This window comes from Rosa chinensis, chromosome 6 (assembly GCF_002994745.2).
Source record: "Rosa chinensis cultivar Old Blush chromosome 6, RchiOBHm-V2, whole genome shotgun sequence".
NCBI lineage: Eukaryota > Viridiplantae > Streptophyta > Magnoliopsida > Rosales > Rosaceae > Rosa > Rosa chinensis.
Window position 1 is genome coordinate 9,543,087 of NC_037093.1, and position 12,202 is coordinate 9,555,288.

Below are 12,202 nucleotides of genomic sequence, written 5' to 3' on the forward strand. Positions count from 1 at the left end.
AGAATATAATAAATTGAACTTGATAAGGCGATCATGGCATTGACGCATATAACTACGTTGCCAACTAGTGCGTTTTCTTTCTCTGACACTGCTATTGTTTTACATTGCAAGCACGGACGATGGCCTTTTCTACAGTTTTGACGACAAAATCTAGTTCCTCTCTTAGATCGTTGGTGTCGATCTAATCTCTCCTTTGGGGATCTCGGTGGTTTGGTGATATGCGGTACTTGGCTTTTCGAGGCCTATTTGGGGGTCTATTCTTGATATTTTTTAACTCTTCCCTATGTGTTTTCATCGATTCTCCTCCTGCCGCAAGGGACGATTGGTCCAAGGGGGAGGTGGAATGTGCCATAGCTGACTTTAGTGGTTAGTTTGTAAGTCGGGGAGGCTTCGATCTTTCATGCACAACACCTTCAGACCTAGCCCTAAACATGGGTTGGTGCGGGTGTGCCCTCGCTAGCAATTCCTGTTGGCTGGTATGTACCTATTCCATTCGGTTTGGGACTTTCTGTGAGGTTTTCTACTTCCATACGAAGAGAATGAAAACAGTTAAGAGGAAAAAAAAAAACTTGCACCTTTTTTGTCAGGCCAATCCTCCCATTCAAATTGAACCAACTCAGCAAAACAGAGAAAGTAGTAGATAGCATGGTATACATCACAACTTTGAATTGACAATCCAACACAATAAGTTCATTAGGTCAAGACCCGTAAGCAAATTATGCAAAGAGAAAAAGACATAATAGGTGTTCGACCAAACATGGTGGGGGTGAGGTACCGACTCAAGTTTCCATCAATTACAACTTAAGTGAGCAACAAGGTTCAACTACAGGTGTCAATAAACTAGCTTCTTCGTTTGTTCCCCCCAGAAAAAGGACAATACACTGGGCCAAGCTAGCAGAGACATTAACAGCAATACAAGGGGACACTTGCTCTTGTTAAGAACTTGAGCACCCCATGTGCAGTACCAAGCATGCATTATTTTGACATCCCAACAAAATCACGAGTCAAACATTGAGTTTAGAATGCAAGATCATTGAAAATGACATGAAAATTTCAATTCAAAAACAGTTTAAATTAGAGTTCGTAGTATTTTGTCTATACTTCTTTGAGCAACTTCACAGGAAGTGGGCTTCTAACCCCATTCGCCCTGCTTGGCGACTCTTTAACACACATCAATAGCAAGCACTTATAAACCATGCATGTATTCATAAAATTTGTCAGAGACATTAAGTAATAACAAATGCTGCAATATTTATCAGAAGTGACATACTATTACCTCGAGGGAAAGTGACATACTATTACCTCGAGGGAAAACTAATAAAGGTCTACAGTTGACAACAGAATGTTGAAACGACTAGCTCAAGAGAGAAATTGACCAACAATGAGGCTGAAATTGAGACACTACAGACCACATTTCCCAAAAGTCATTCCAGAAATTGGATTAATTTCTAGGATTCTTATTATGGATAAATTTAAAATGCATATTCTAACTAGACTTTCCAAGTCCACGAGCGCTCGCTACTGAATAGAGCGAGTATCTAATCTCTACGATCACCCCAATATCTAGTTGTACTCAACTGTGCTATATTGATCAAAAAGCCTTTCAAGTCCCTGCAACAACAACAACAAAGGTGTACAACTTTGTTAGAACTTAAATTAGCAGTAATACATTACAACTTATTGCATGAAATTCAAACAAATAAAATATCCTCATTCCCAAATTCATACTTTAAAAAAAAAAAAAAAAAAAAAATTCCACAATAATAACAAAATTATTGCCTACAATGGTTCATTCAGAATGTGATGGTGATTAATTCATCGAAGTAAAAGGCTTAGCAAACAGCCAAACAGATAACAAAAGCACTTCCGTACCAAAATTTGAGTTTAGAAATGCAGTCAATCAAAGTATATCTTAAACGTACACATAAGAAGTGTAAGATTAAGAAGGTGAATGTGCATTGTAATGTTTCAACATCTTCTATGACTACTGACTTTGTGACAAGGAAAGCAGGGGCCAAAAATCTTGTAAAAAACTAAAAACCAAATATAAAAACTTGACAACCAAGGTTGGAGAATGCATCGACTGAAAATACAACCAACGTTATTATTAAAATCTATGAGAAACAATGCTCATCTAAGAAACCAATATCCATTGTATAGAAATAATAATAAATAAGTTTCAACTGAAAATAATAATAATAAAAAAAATTCAACAGAAGAAAAGACATTGGTCCAACCAATGTGTCAATCCTCCTCCTCACCTTAGAAACAAAAAGAACACAAAAGAAGATAGCATAGAATGTGTCTTATTTTACATGGCAATGATTTCCCAAAGAAAATATCAGCTAAGCAGAACAACTACTTGTTGCTATCATTCAATTCTAATATGGAAGTTTAAAATTCATTTGGTAGACACATTTATCTGACCAAACGCCACTTTGTTCACTTAAATTCAAGATAGAAAAGTTCATATCTATAATGTCTAAGAAAGGAATGAAGGACAACCTACAAAGATGCATCATTCTTCTGCCTTTTGGATGATCGTAAGTCCAAGCGCATCACCCATCTTTTCCATTCCTTCCTATCAATCCCAATCCCAATTCCTTAATGATTATTCAACCTTAACATAGTTTAAAATCTACCTACTTCATAGAGGACACTTTTTTTTCCTACTCTAATCTCTCCTAGGGCATCAGCCCATGGATATAGAAAACAAAATGGGAAAAGCATTTTTTTTTTCTTTCAATTTTGTCATGTGTCCTAAAAACAGCAAAACTCACAAATAGACTACTAGCGATCCTGACAAGTACGGCAGAAGGTACCGTGGGACAACTCGCAACAAGCACGCGCATTGACAGTCAGGTGAGATGTGAGGCATGTTGCAGCTCGCATATGCAGCAGCGACTGTGTGCATCCCAGTTCTCCCAAGTTCCTACAAGAAGCAAACACCATTTATTATCCTACTAATCATTACGAAAGGTCAACAATACTTATTCTCTTTTCTGCTTTGGTGCAACAAATCCAAAATTTTATTTTGGGAACTTACACAACTATTAGATATCAAAGAGTTCAAATGTTCTTCATACTCAAAAACCCGATATGACCCAAAAAAAAAACTCGCCGAATTGATAATCTCAGAATGGCTCTTCCAAACAGTGAAAATGAAGGAAAAGACAAGACTTTAATTCAAATGGTGAATCAAACATTTTCAATAAGAGCCAAAATCATCAAAAAAACCAAAATACTGTAAGATAAGAAACCACTCATTGCAATCAACAGACCCTTTCATTTACTCCAAACAGTGAAAAATGAAGAGTTCAATTTCGCTAAAATGGTGAGCCAAGCACTTCGATTGTTTCTCAATAACACCCAAAATCATAAAACAAAACCCAAATCAAACTACAACTACTTCAATAGATTTGAGAATCCACTCATTTGCAATCGGCAATTTAAGAAAGGGGAAGATCGAAATGGGGACCTGGGAGAGGTGAAGGAGAAGCGGCGAGTGGCCGGAGCGGTAGGCGGGCGGAGGCGCCGGAGAGTTGGGGCGGAGCGGTGGAGCGAAACCCTAGCGGTGGAGGCCAAGGACCGAGAGAGCGAACCAGCTGAGCGCAAAGCCATTTTTTCTCTTTTCAGTGTTTGTGGCTAAAGCCAGAGGGCTTTGTGAGGGTTTTGTAAAGGTTTTGTGAGTGGGTCATGGTGTGGCGCAGGTCTATGGTATCTGGTGTGGCCTAGCCATTTCTGAGCCGTTCGATTTTTGGGGATTCGTTGTCCACCGTTTGATTAGAGATGTGTTTGAAGACGATTGCGTTTTTGCTTGATGGTGTAGAGAAGGATGCTCATTTGATGAGGAGAATTGCGTGTTTTCCAAGTTACAAATTACTTCTTTTATTTATCAAAGTTATGAATTTTATTTTTTACTAGGATTTTTTATGGAATGGTAGAATTATGATATGTCAACGGATAAGTTTTACAAGTGATTGTATTTCTATCCACGATATTGAATGATATCAGAAATCTAAATCTTACAGGTCAATTTGAGCACCAACACATGAACATAAGGGACTGCTTCCAATTGTGTTCACAGGATCAGTTTTCCAACAAACTGCTTATTTTTGTTTGCCATACTGAATATAGACTTGAGTTTAAATTCCCTTCTTAAAGAAAAAAAAACAAAGGAAAAGAAAAGGTTTGTACATGAACACTTCTACATCCTTCTCAATGTTCTCATCTCGCTAGAAGTGTTACCAACCACATCAAAATAAGATGACAATATCAGTAACAAATGCCTTGGATTATTCTCTCATTTGGCGAAAATTCCACAACAGATTCAATCACTAATACAAAGGAACCAAAAAGGAGGCTTTATTTTCAGGTTTAATATAGATCAATGAGATGAATTTAACGCCAAAACTGGACCGTATGCTGCTTAATTTCTTAGAGACTTACTGTCCTCACACATTTTAACTGTCTGTTGAATGTATAAATCCTGCCCGACGATATGTTTGCCGTAACTGTACTTCCTCTATAATGTAGTTTTTTAACAGTGTTGTTGTCCTTGGACCAAATGCCAACTTCGTGAAGATCTCCTTCACTCCAGCAGATGTTGACTGTCACCCCGCCGCGTGCCTTCAAGCCCTTGACACAACCATTTGCCCATTTATCCCGAGGAAGAGCAGGAAGTAAATACAGGTCCTTGACTGTGCTTTGGACAAGCATTTCGGCAACTGCTGCTGAAAAACTGGCACCAAAAGAGACAAATGTAACGCCATTGTCATGCTAAACCAGAATGGGTCAAAGTCACTTCACAAAAATTCATTCACTAACATGTAAAGGTTGCAATAATGACATGATAAGAAATGTGCCTGCAACCATATACAAAGAAGTTGGGCAGAATTGGTCATAAACAACATGAATGGAACCTATGTGGCTTACCCAAAGTTGGCATCAATCTGGAAAGGAGGATGTGCAGTGAACAAGTTACTGTATAGTCCTCCTTCAAAATCACCTTCACGTTCTGGATCTACCAAGTCAATCAAATGCTTGACCATACGATACGCATGTTCACTGTTGTGAAGACGTGCCCACAATGCAGTCTTCCAGGTAGTTGACCATCCTGGACCTTCCTCTCCTGTTTTGGAGTACATGAATACAAAGAGCGATAAGTATATAATCATATAAGTGGCTTTCACTTGGTTTTCTAAAAGGAAGTCACTTCCTGGGGATTGCAAGACCAAAATGATACATTTATTTGTGACATACAAACCTCTTTTAAAAAGGGTATAATCCACTGCTTTACAGAGGTCTGGAGTTTTTTCAAGAGTTATTGTGTGGCCTGGAAACAGGCCAAACAGGTGTGATACATGTCGATGGTGCACTTCTGGGTCCTCAAAATCTTGTGCCTGCATCATAACATAGATAATTATTTGTTTACAATTAATATGACAATAATTTAAACGACCTTATCAGACATCATAAAAGACCTGGAAACAGATTCCTAAAGCATGAAATTTAAGACTACTGGCTCACCCATTCCATAATAGAACCATCTCTAGCAATTTTTGTGGGTGGAAGCCTAGATTGAGCATTACGAACTTTTTCAACAAAAGTATCTTGAGTTTTTCCTAGAACCTGTTTCAAAAGGAAATACTGTTAGACTAAAACATACACAGTTGCTATAGCTAAGCATGATTTCACAGGCCTACAAATAGAGCTCAACCTCAGCAGCAGTAAGTACTGCAGAAAAGACTTCTTTTATGATTGAGATGTCCATGGTTGATGAGTAGCTCACGCTGGCCTGCTTACCATCAGGAGCAATAAACATGTGCTCTGGAGAAGTTGATGGGTTGGTTTCAAGATACCCACCACGTCCTTCAATCAACCAGTCCAGCAGAAATAATGCACATCCTTCCAACAAAGGATATGCCTTATTTTTCAGGAAATCCTAATGACAGAAAAATAATTAGCCTCTATTATTCTACCAGAAAACTTACTCAGATTAGTAAGATAAGACGAGAAACAAATACATATACTAGTTTCTTAATATAAATGGCTATACAATTGACACACTGGTAAGTGTAACTAAATTAGACTGCCAATCCAACAGCCATGCAGTTGGAGTGTTGGCCCCTAAACATAACCTCTTCCTCTCCAAGAAAGAGAGAGTAGACAATGTTTTGAGAGTATAGGAGCTCACCTTGTCCATTGTATAAGTATAATGTTCCCATAGATGAGTACAGATCCACGCCCCTCCCATTGGCCATAAAGCCCATACAGCTTGACCTCGATCCGGTGATGTTTTCGCCCATATGTCAGTCACTTGATGCACAACCCAACCACTAACTTCATAGTTGACCTGAAATATTTTACTTGAAATTAATAAGAAAGGAAACGCTCAGAGAAACAGGGAATCCTTTTAAAGGTAACTACAAATATTAATTGATCATAATTGACCAATTCATGCTTGATTGCACAAGGACTACTACTTAGGAGATGCATGGGTTGTCCAAAGGAATTCCAATTGGCCATCCTATAGGCACTGCAATGTGCAGTCACACAATTGAGTAGGGTTTTTTTTATATTTTTTTTATGTAATTACAAAACTTTGATGCCTCTCACAATTTCATCTCAGAATGCTGATTTGCAGCATGCATGTTTTAACACATTAGTCTCACTTAAGAAAAACCTGATCCAAATGTACTCTGGTAACAAGAACCCAAAACATTTATAGCCTTATATGAGAATGCTAAAAGTTAAGAAAGGGTTTGAATATAAACTACAAAGGCAGAATTCTCACCTTTGCTGTTTTACTTCCGTTAATAGATAATAAAGATGTGAAATCAAATAAGGGTTCCTGGCATTCTCGTAGATTACAAGGAAGGGAAGGCCAATAGTTCATCTGAAGATTAATGTTCGTATGAGGAGCACCACTGAAAGAATAAAGGTGAAGTAAGTAACACCTCAGATTATTGCAAAAATCTATGAGAAATAAACAGCCCCAAATTAGTTTAGCTATGGCTCATATTGATATATTTAACTCTATGATGGTTCACTTGCCACGTTGTTACACTCACCTATGTTCCTCTAGAAAGCTTTCAACATCTAAAACAGATCAATACCCTAGGACACACACACACACACAGAGGGAGGGACACATACTCCCATGCAGGTTCAATTTTGTAGTTCCATATACCCTGCAGGTTTGCCGGCTGAGTTCCAGGCCGTGAGCATGAAATAAGGAGATATCGACCATATTGGAACAAGAGTTCCACAAAAGAAGGATCTTCATCAGTTTTAAAGGATTTCACCCTGTCAGCAGTAGAACCCAAGGCATTGTCACTTCCCTTGAAATTCAAATTGGTAATAGGGTTGAGCTTCTTCATCTCCAAAGTTTCATTTCCTAACATGCTCTTGGAGCTCTTAGAGAGCTGCAATGAGACACGATGAAAAAGATTCTGATAGTCATCCAAATGATGAGCATAGAGGTCAGAATATGACAAATTTCTTATTGAATTCAATGCAGTGAGAGACTCTGAAGTTGGATTTCTCTTAGAATCAGAAGGCTTAGTAAATGGATCCTTAAATGAAGATGAGGCCACCAGAAGCAAAACAGCCCAATCTGCCTCTTCAACTCTAAATTTCTTGTCATCCAAAGCATGTATCACACCTTTGTCACCACTAATCTGCAAATCAAGAACTGCAGTAAACTGAATCCCCTCTGGATTGTCATTATACTTTGGTGAAATTCTTCTACCAGGACAACTTCCTTCAAGTATAATTTGGTTTTTACCATTTAAATGTGAACCATGATGCATCTTGCTGTCTAGAGAAACTGTGAATGATAGGGACCCTGATTTACTTGCAGAGATCTTTGTCACAATCACTTGATCGGGATTTGAAGCAAAATGCTCCCTAGTATATTCTACATCACCCACAGAATATTTTATCCTTGCTGTTGCAGTATCTAGGTCTAGCTCTCTGCTGTAAGTTTCTTCAGCATACTTGAGATGCGAATCATCAAATTCTAGGTTGATGTCGCCGAGTAGTTGGTATACCTTCATAAAAAGTATATAACAGAATATTATTCCAAAATAACCAAAGTCTCCTTATAGACATGGAACCATCAAATTTGAACTTTTGAAGTAGCATTGACAACAATAAGCCATTATTGTGACAAAATTGGAATCTAGTTAACCATAAGCTGTGAATTACAAGATTCCAATTAGATTTACCATACAAAACCTAATGGCATTTCAAAACAGACCTCTATAAGATGACATATTGTCTACTCTTTTATGTCACTGATTAAATTATCATTCCGCTATCACCAACAATCAGCAAAATTAGTACTTGTACTGAATTGCATAGCATGTTTGGCCATATTAGAATGTGTTTATCTTCTAATCAATATTCAGTACGAGTTCATTTCTATTAAGTAGCAAAATGACGAAGGAAGCATAATTGAAGCGGATGAAGTTACATACATCAGAAGGATCTCCGGACAACTTAACTGCAGCTTCAGTAGCTTCAACATATTTACCATCATCAACAAGTTTCCTGACCTCTGTTAGCGCCTGTGGAGCATTTGGGTTGGTGTAGTTGCCCGGAGTTCCAGTCCAGAGTGTGTCCTCTATACCAATTGAAACGTTTTGCAATTAGTTTCACTATAATTTACGGTGTGTCTGTCTGTGCAAGAGAGAAAGAAAGAGAGAGAGAAATAGACTTGAACATTTAGAATTTATTTCATCATCAAAAACCTGAAAAGGCAAAAATCTCAATTCAACTCACCCTAAAATTAATTGTGATAAAAAGTAATTTATCAGAAAAAGACTGCTGTAAGAATAATCTTTCATTTCAAAATTTCTTTATATCTCAGATTTCCCACCCACCAAATTGAATATTTAGAACCAAAATTTGTTCTCAACAACAAAGTCAGATGACCAAACTTCCCAAAAGATGCTCAACAATCAACGCCTATAAGGTTCTTGCATTCAAATTCTACTCATTTTCAAGCACAACAAGTAAGGTGCATCCTGATTCAATTCAGGGTCCCTCTACAAATCATTTGCTCACTCAAAAACATAAGTGAAACTGGAATCACTCTATTTCCTTTATAATCTTTCCAATGCCACTATAATCAAAGGCACTAAGCTCACAACCGCAAGAATTTCATGACATATGAACTATAATACAGGAAACCCAATAAAACACCTATACAATTACACGAAGTTGTAATGACACTAGGAAAACACAATGCAGGTCCCAATTTATGAGGAACGAATGCAAAACACCTATACAATCACACAGAGTAGTAATAACACGCTCAAGCGGTGCAGGTCCCAATCTACGGTTTCTCCCAATAGGAAAATGCAATTTAACTAGAATTCATTACATTCCTATATGATGTTGGTATCCCCTTTATAATTAAAGACACTGAACTCAACAAACCAACCATTTCAACCAACATAGACCATTTTGTTAAATTGTATAGGGTATAGTTTTACATTCAAATTGTAATCATTTTCAAGCATACTCTGAGTCCCATTGCAGTATCTTATTCCAGAGCATTTGGTCAGTTAGATAACCTACATTCATTATATCGTTGCAACCTCCCAATAATGAAAACCATTAAACCCACAACACCAAGAATTTCGACACACAGACCAAAATACAGAATACTCAACAAAAAATTACTTAAGAGGAACACAATGCAAAACACCTATATAAACTTACATCCAAGTTGTAATCACACTTCGCAGGAGATCTGAGTCACAATTTACAAGTCTCTCCCACTAGGAAAACGCAATTGAACTAGAATTCATTCTACCCCGGTATGATTTTGGTATCCCACTTGATAATTGAAAACACTAAACTCACAAAACCAAGCATTTCAACCAACATTTAGGGTCCCTCTACAAGCATTTCGTCTTGCATTCACATTCTAATCAGATACGAGCATTTCAAGTATTCTGAATCCCGATTCAGGGTCCCTCTACAATCCATTTGATCACTCAGAAAGCCAAGCATTTGAAGCAACATGGACCAAAACACAGAAAACCCAATTGATTGATTGAAGATCAATTAATGTGAACGCAATGTATATAAAGCTTTGAACTTTACCATTGAGCTGAATAGTTTCTGAAGGCACACCGCCCCAGACCATAGCTCCAAGCCTCCCATTCCCAATTGGAATTGCATCAGTCCAGAACTTCGCAGGCCCACCAAAAGTAACCTTCAAAGGCTTAGAACTCTCATCCTCCTTCACTAGACTCGGAGTCCAGAGGTCCTTCTCTGCAGGCGGCCGCACCAGAACCCAGTCACCATCCTCCATTGCACACAAAAAACGAAAAGGGTCCAACAGAAACAAGAAGAAGAACCCCAAAAGCTTAAAAAGCTTGCAACTTTCAGTGACACAAATGAGCTGTTAGTCGGTGAAGTAGTGAAAGAGTGTGAATGAGAGTGAGACAGAGAAATTAAGGGTTGTGGGGTTTTTGGGTTCGGTGAGTAGGTAGTATTGAGGAGTAGAGGTGAGATGGGTTCTGTTACAGAACTTCTGTATGGTGAAGCAAAGTAAAGGGTCCCATGAAAACCAGTCATATGTGGGTGGCAGGTTTGAAAAGTTGAAGTTCTTTTTTATCTTTTATGCTTATTTTGTACTGCAGGAACCAGAATCACGAGAGAACCAAGAATGATGTGTGTTTCTTTCCTCTTTTAAAGCGATGAGAAGGCGGTGAATATGTTAATGTTTTGTGTTATGTCAGATTGGCCCACGAAAATTTTAGTTTATTAGGGGAATTTTTTTCGATTACATATTTTACTGGAAATTAGGGATAAATCCCTAGAACTATATGTTTTGCACCATTGGTTATGTAGTTTGGACTCTGGTCTCATTTTAAAAAATGATTTTTTTTGAAGTGGTGGACTTTGGTCCCATTTTGTTAAGAGATTTTGTGGAAAACATATACTACCTGACCGCTACCAAATTTTTAATCCTATTTGGACTAGTAATCCTACCTGGACGCTACCAAATTCCTAATCCTAATTGGATCGAGATTCAAGTTGTTATGCATTATATATAAAAGAAAGCATCGCATCTTTTATTGAATATTGAATGCAGGTTGATAGCCAAAGCTTGATATTTCTGTAGAGCAAGAGAGGATGGTTACTAATGAGTATAGTTGTTGGCAGACACCACCTCTAGATATCATGGAGAACATTCTACAACGTGTCAATTTAGGAGATCGAATACGGTTAAGAAACTCTTGCAAGTATTGGAAGTCAATTGTTATGCGAAGAGACATCCCCGGGGCTCCGCATGAACTCCCATGGTTACTGCTGCCTCAAGCCCCCAAATGCAGCAACAAGTGCTTGAGCTTTGCCAGCCTCACTGAGAGGAAAGAAGTCAAGTTAAAGCTTCCTAAGGAAGTTCGAGGAAGCTGGATTTATGGGTCTTGGAAAGGTTGGTTGATCATGGTCAAGGAAAAAGGATTACAGTCTACGATGTGTCTACTTAACCCAATTTCAGGAGCCCTACACAAACTTCCGCCGTTGAGGACAATTCCATCTTTCAAAAAGATTGTAAAAACGAGGCAATGGAAACGTTTTGGTGCCAGTACTTTCCTCTGGTATGTTGCATTACTTACCCCTCATGATCTTAATTCTTCAGGCCATTTTACGGTAGCCATAATCTTTGAGGATTTCAAGGGCCAGAAGACATTGGGTTTATGCAAACTTGAAGACCTAACATGGAGTCTCTTCCGGGTATTCGACAACAAGGACCGCCTTGAGCTTGTGGATATACTGTTTTCTCGAGGCATTCTGTATGCTTTAGTCGATAGTCAAAAGGATGGCTTGGTAGCAGCTACTCGTGTTTTAAACTTTGCAGATCATGGAGTGAAGTTGAAATTGATTCACGACAAGCAAGAACACAAGAATGTGAGAATTGATGATTTGAATAGTGACTATCCGAGAGTTTCCAATGCAAACTATCGCTCAATGTTGCTAGAATCCACCAGCAATGAAGTCTTGGTAATCCATCAAATGGTAGATTATGTTTTGTGCAGAGACGGTGCTGGTGATATCAATGACATTGAAGAAGACGACGGCAATATTATTGTGGATAATCAGGAAGGCGTTGATCAAGATAATGATGGTGATGAAGGCAATCATGAGAATGATCACGAGGAAAGCAACTTGGAAGCTA

The 12,202-nt window shown here is 38.2% G+C and overlaps 2 protein-coding genes across 6 annotated transcripts in view; both read right to left on the minus strand.

Annotated features, from left to right (window-relative positions):
- Positions 1 to 1,234: 1,234 nt before the first annotated feature.
- Positions 1,235 to 3,670, minus strand: LOC112172786. 4 transcript variants are annotated; one of them, XR_002925355.2, is made up of 4 exons: positions 3,479 to 3,670; positions 2,781 to 2,932; positions 2,510 to 2,581; positions 1,235 to 1,611 (listed from the first exon to the last, which is right to left on the minus strand). XR_002925355.2 is itself a non-coding variant. In XM_024310262.2 (3 exons), exons 1-2 carry the CDS (start codon positions 3,619 to 3,621, stop codon positions 2,791 to 2,793), a joined length of 285 nt encoding a protein of 94 aa, XP_024166030.1. In that variant the 5' UTR covers positions 3,622 to 3,670; the 3' UTR covers positions 1,235 to 1,611; positions 2,781 to 2,790. The 4 variants fall into 4 exon arrangements, 2 of the variants coding, with proteins under 2 accessions (XP_024166030.1, XP_024166032.1); XR_002925354.2 differs by having other exon boundaries at positions 2,506 to 2,581; XM_024310262.2 differs by lacking the exon at positions 2,510 to 2,581.
- Positions 3,671 to 4,273: 603 nt separating this feature from the next.
- Positions 4,274 to 12,202, minus strand: part of LOC112170214 (alpha-L-fucosidase 2) — a 28,358-nt gene continuing 20,429 nt past the window's right edge. Inside the window, exons 1-10 of one of the 2 annotated variants that reach the window (XM_024307415.2) lie at positions 10,120 to 10,600; positions 8,484 to 8,629; positions 7,159 to 8,054; positions 6,797 to 6,929; positions 6,197 to 6,355; positions 5,720 to 5,944; positions 5,530 to 5,631; positions 5,267 to 5,402; positions 4,936 to 5,131; positions 4,274 to 4,741 (exon numbers count right to left, since the gene is read on the minus strand). In XM_024307415.2, coding sequence (XP_024163183.1) covers positions 4,438 to 4,741; positions 4,936 to 5,131; positions 5,267 to 5,402; positions 5,530 to 5,631; positions 5,720 to 5,944; positions 6,197 to 6,355; positions 6,797 to 6,929; positions 7,159 to 8,054; positions 8,484 to 8,629; positions 10,120 to 10,330 — 2,508 coding nt within the window. In that variant the 5' untranslated portion in view covers positions 10,331 to 10,600 and the 3' untranslated portion in view covers positions 4,274 to 4,437. Of the gene's footprint in view, positions 4,742 to 4,935; positions 5,132 to 5,266; positions 5,403 to 5,529; positions 5,632 to 5,719; positions 5,945 to 6,196; positions 6,356 to 6,796; positions 6,930 to 7,158; positions 8,055 to 8,483; positions 8,630 to 10,119; positions 10,601 to 12,202 lie in introns of those variants that run through there. The other variant, XM_040509042.1, reaches the window with a different exon arrangement.

What these genes read in the sequence shown, in the direction of transcription:
- LOC112172786 (XM_024310262.2), bottom strand. Translation starts at nt 3,621, where the DNA reads ATGGCTTTGCGCTCAGCTGGTTCGCTCTCTCGGTCCTTGGCCTCCACC. An exon ending in TTCTCCTTCACCTCTCCCAG is followed by an intron (nt 2,933 to 3,478) that starts GTCCCCATTTCG and finishes TGCTTCTTGTAG; the next exon opens with GAACTTGGGAGAACTGGGAT.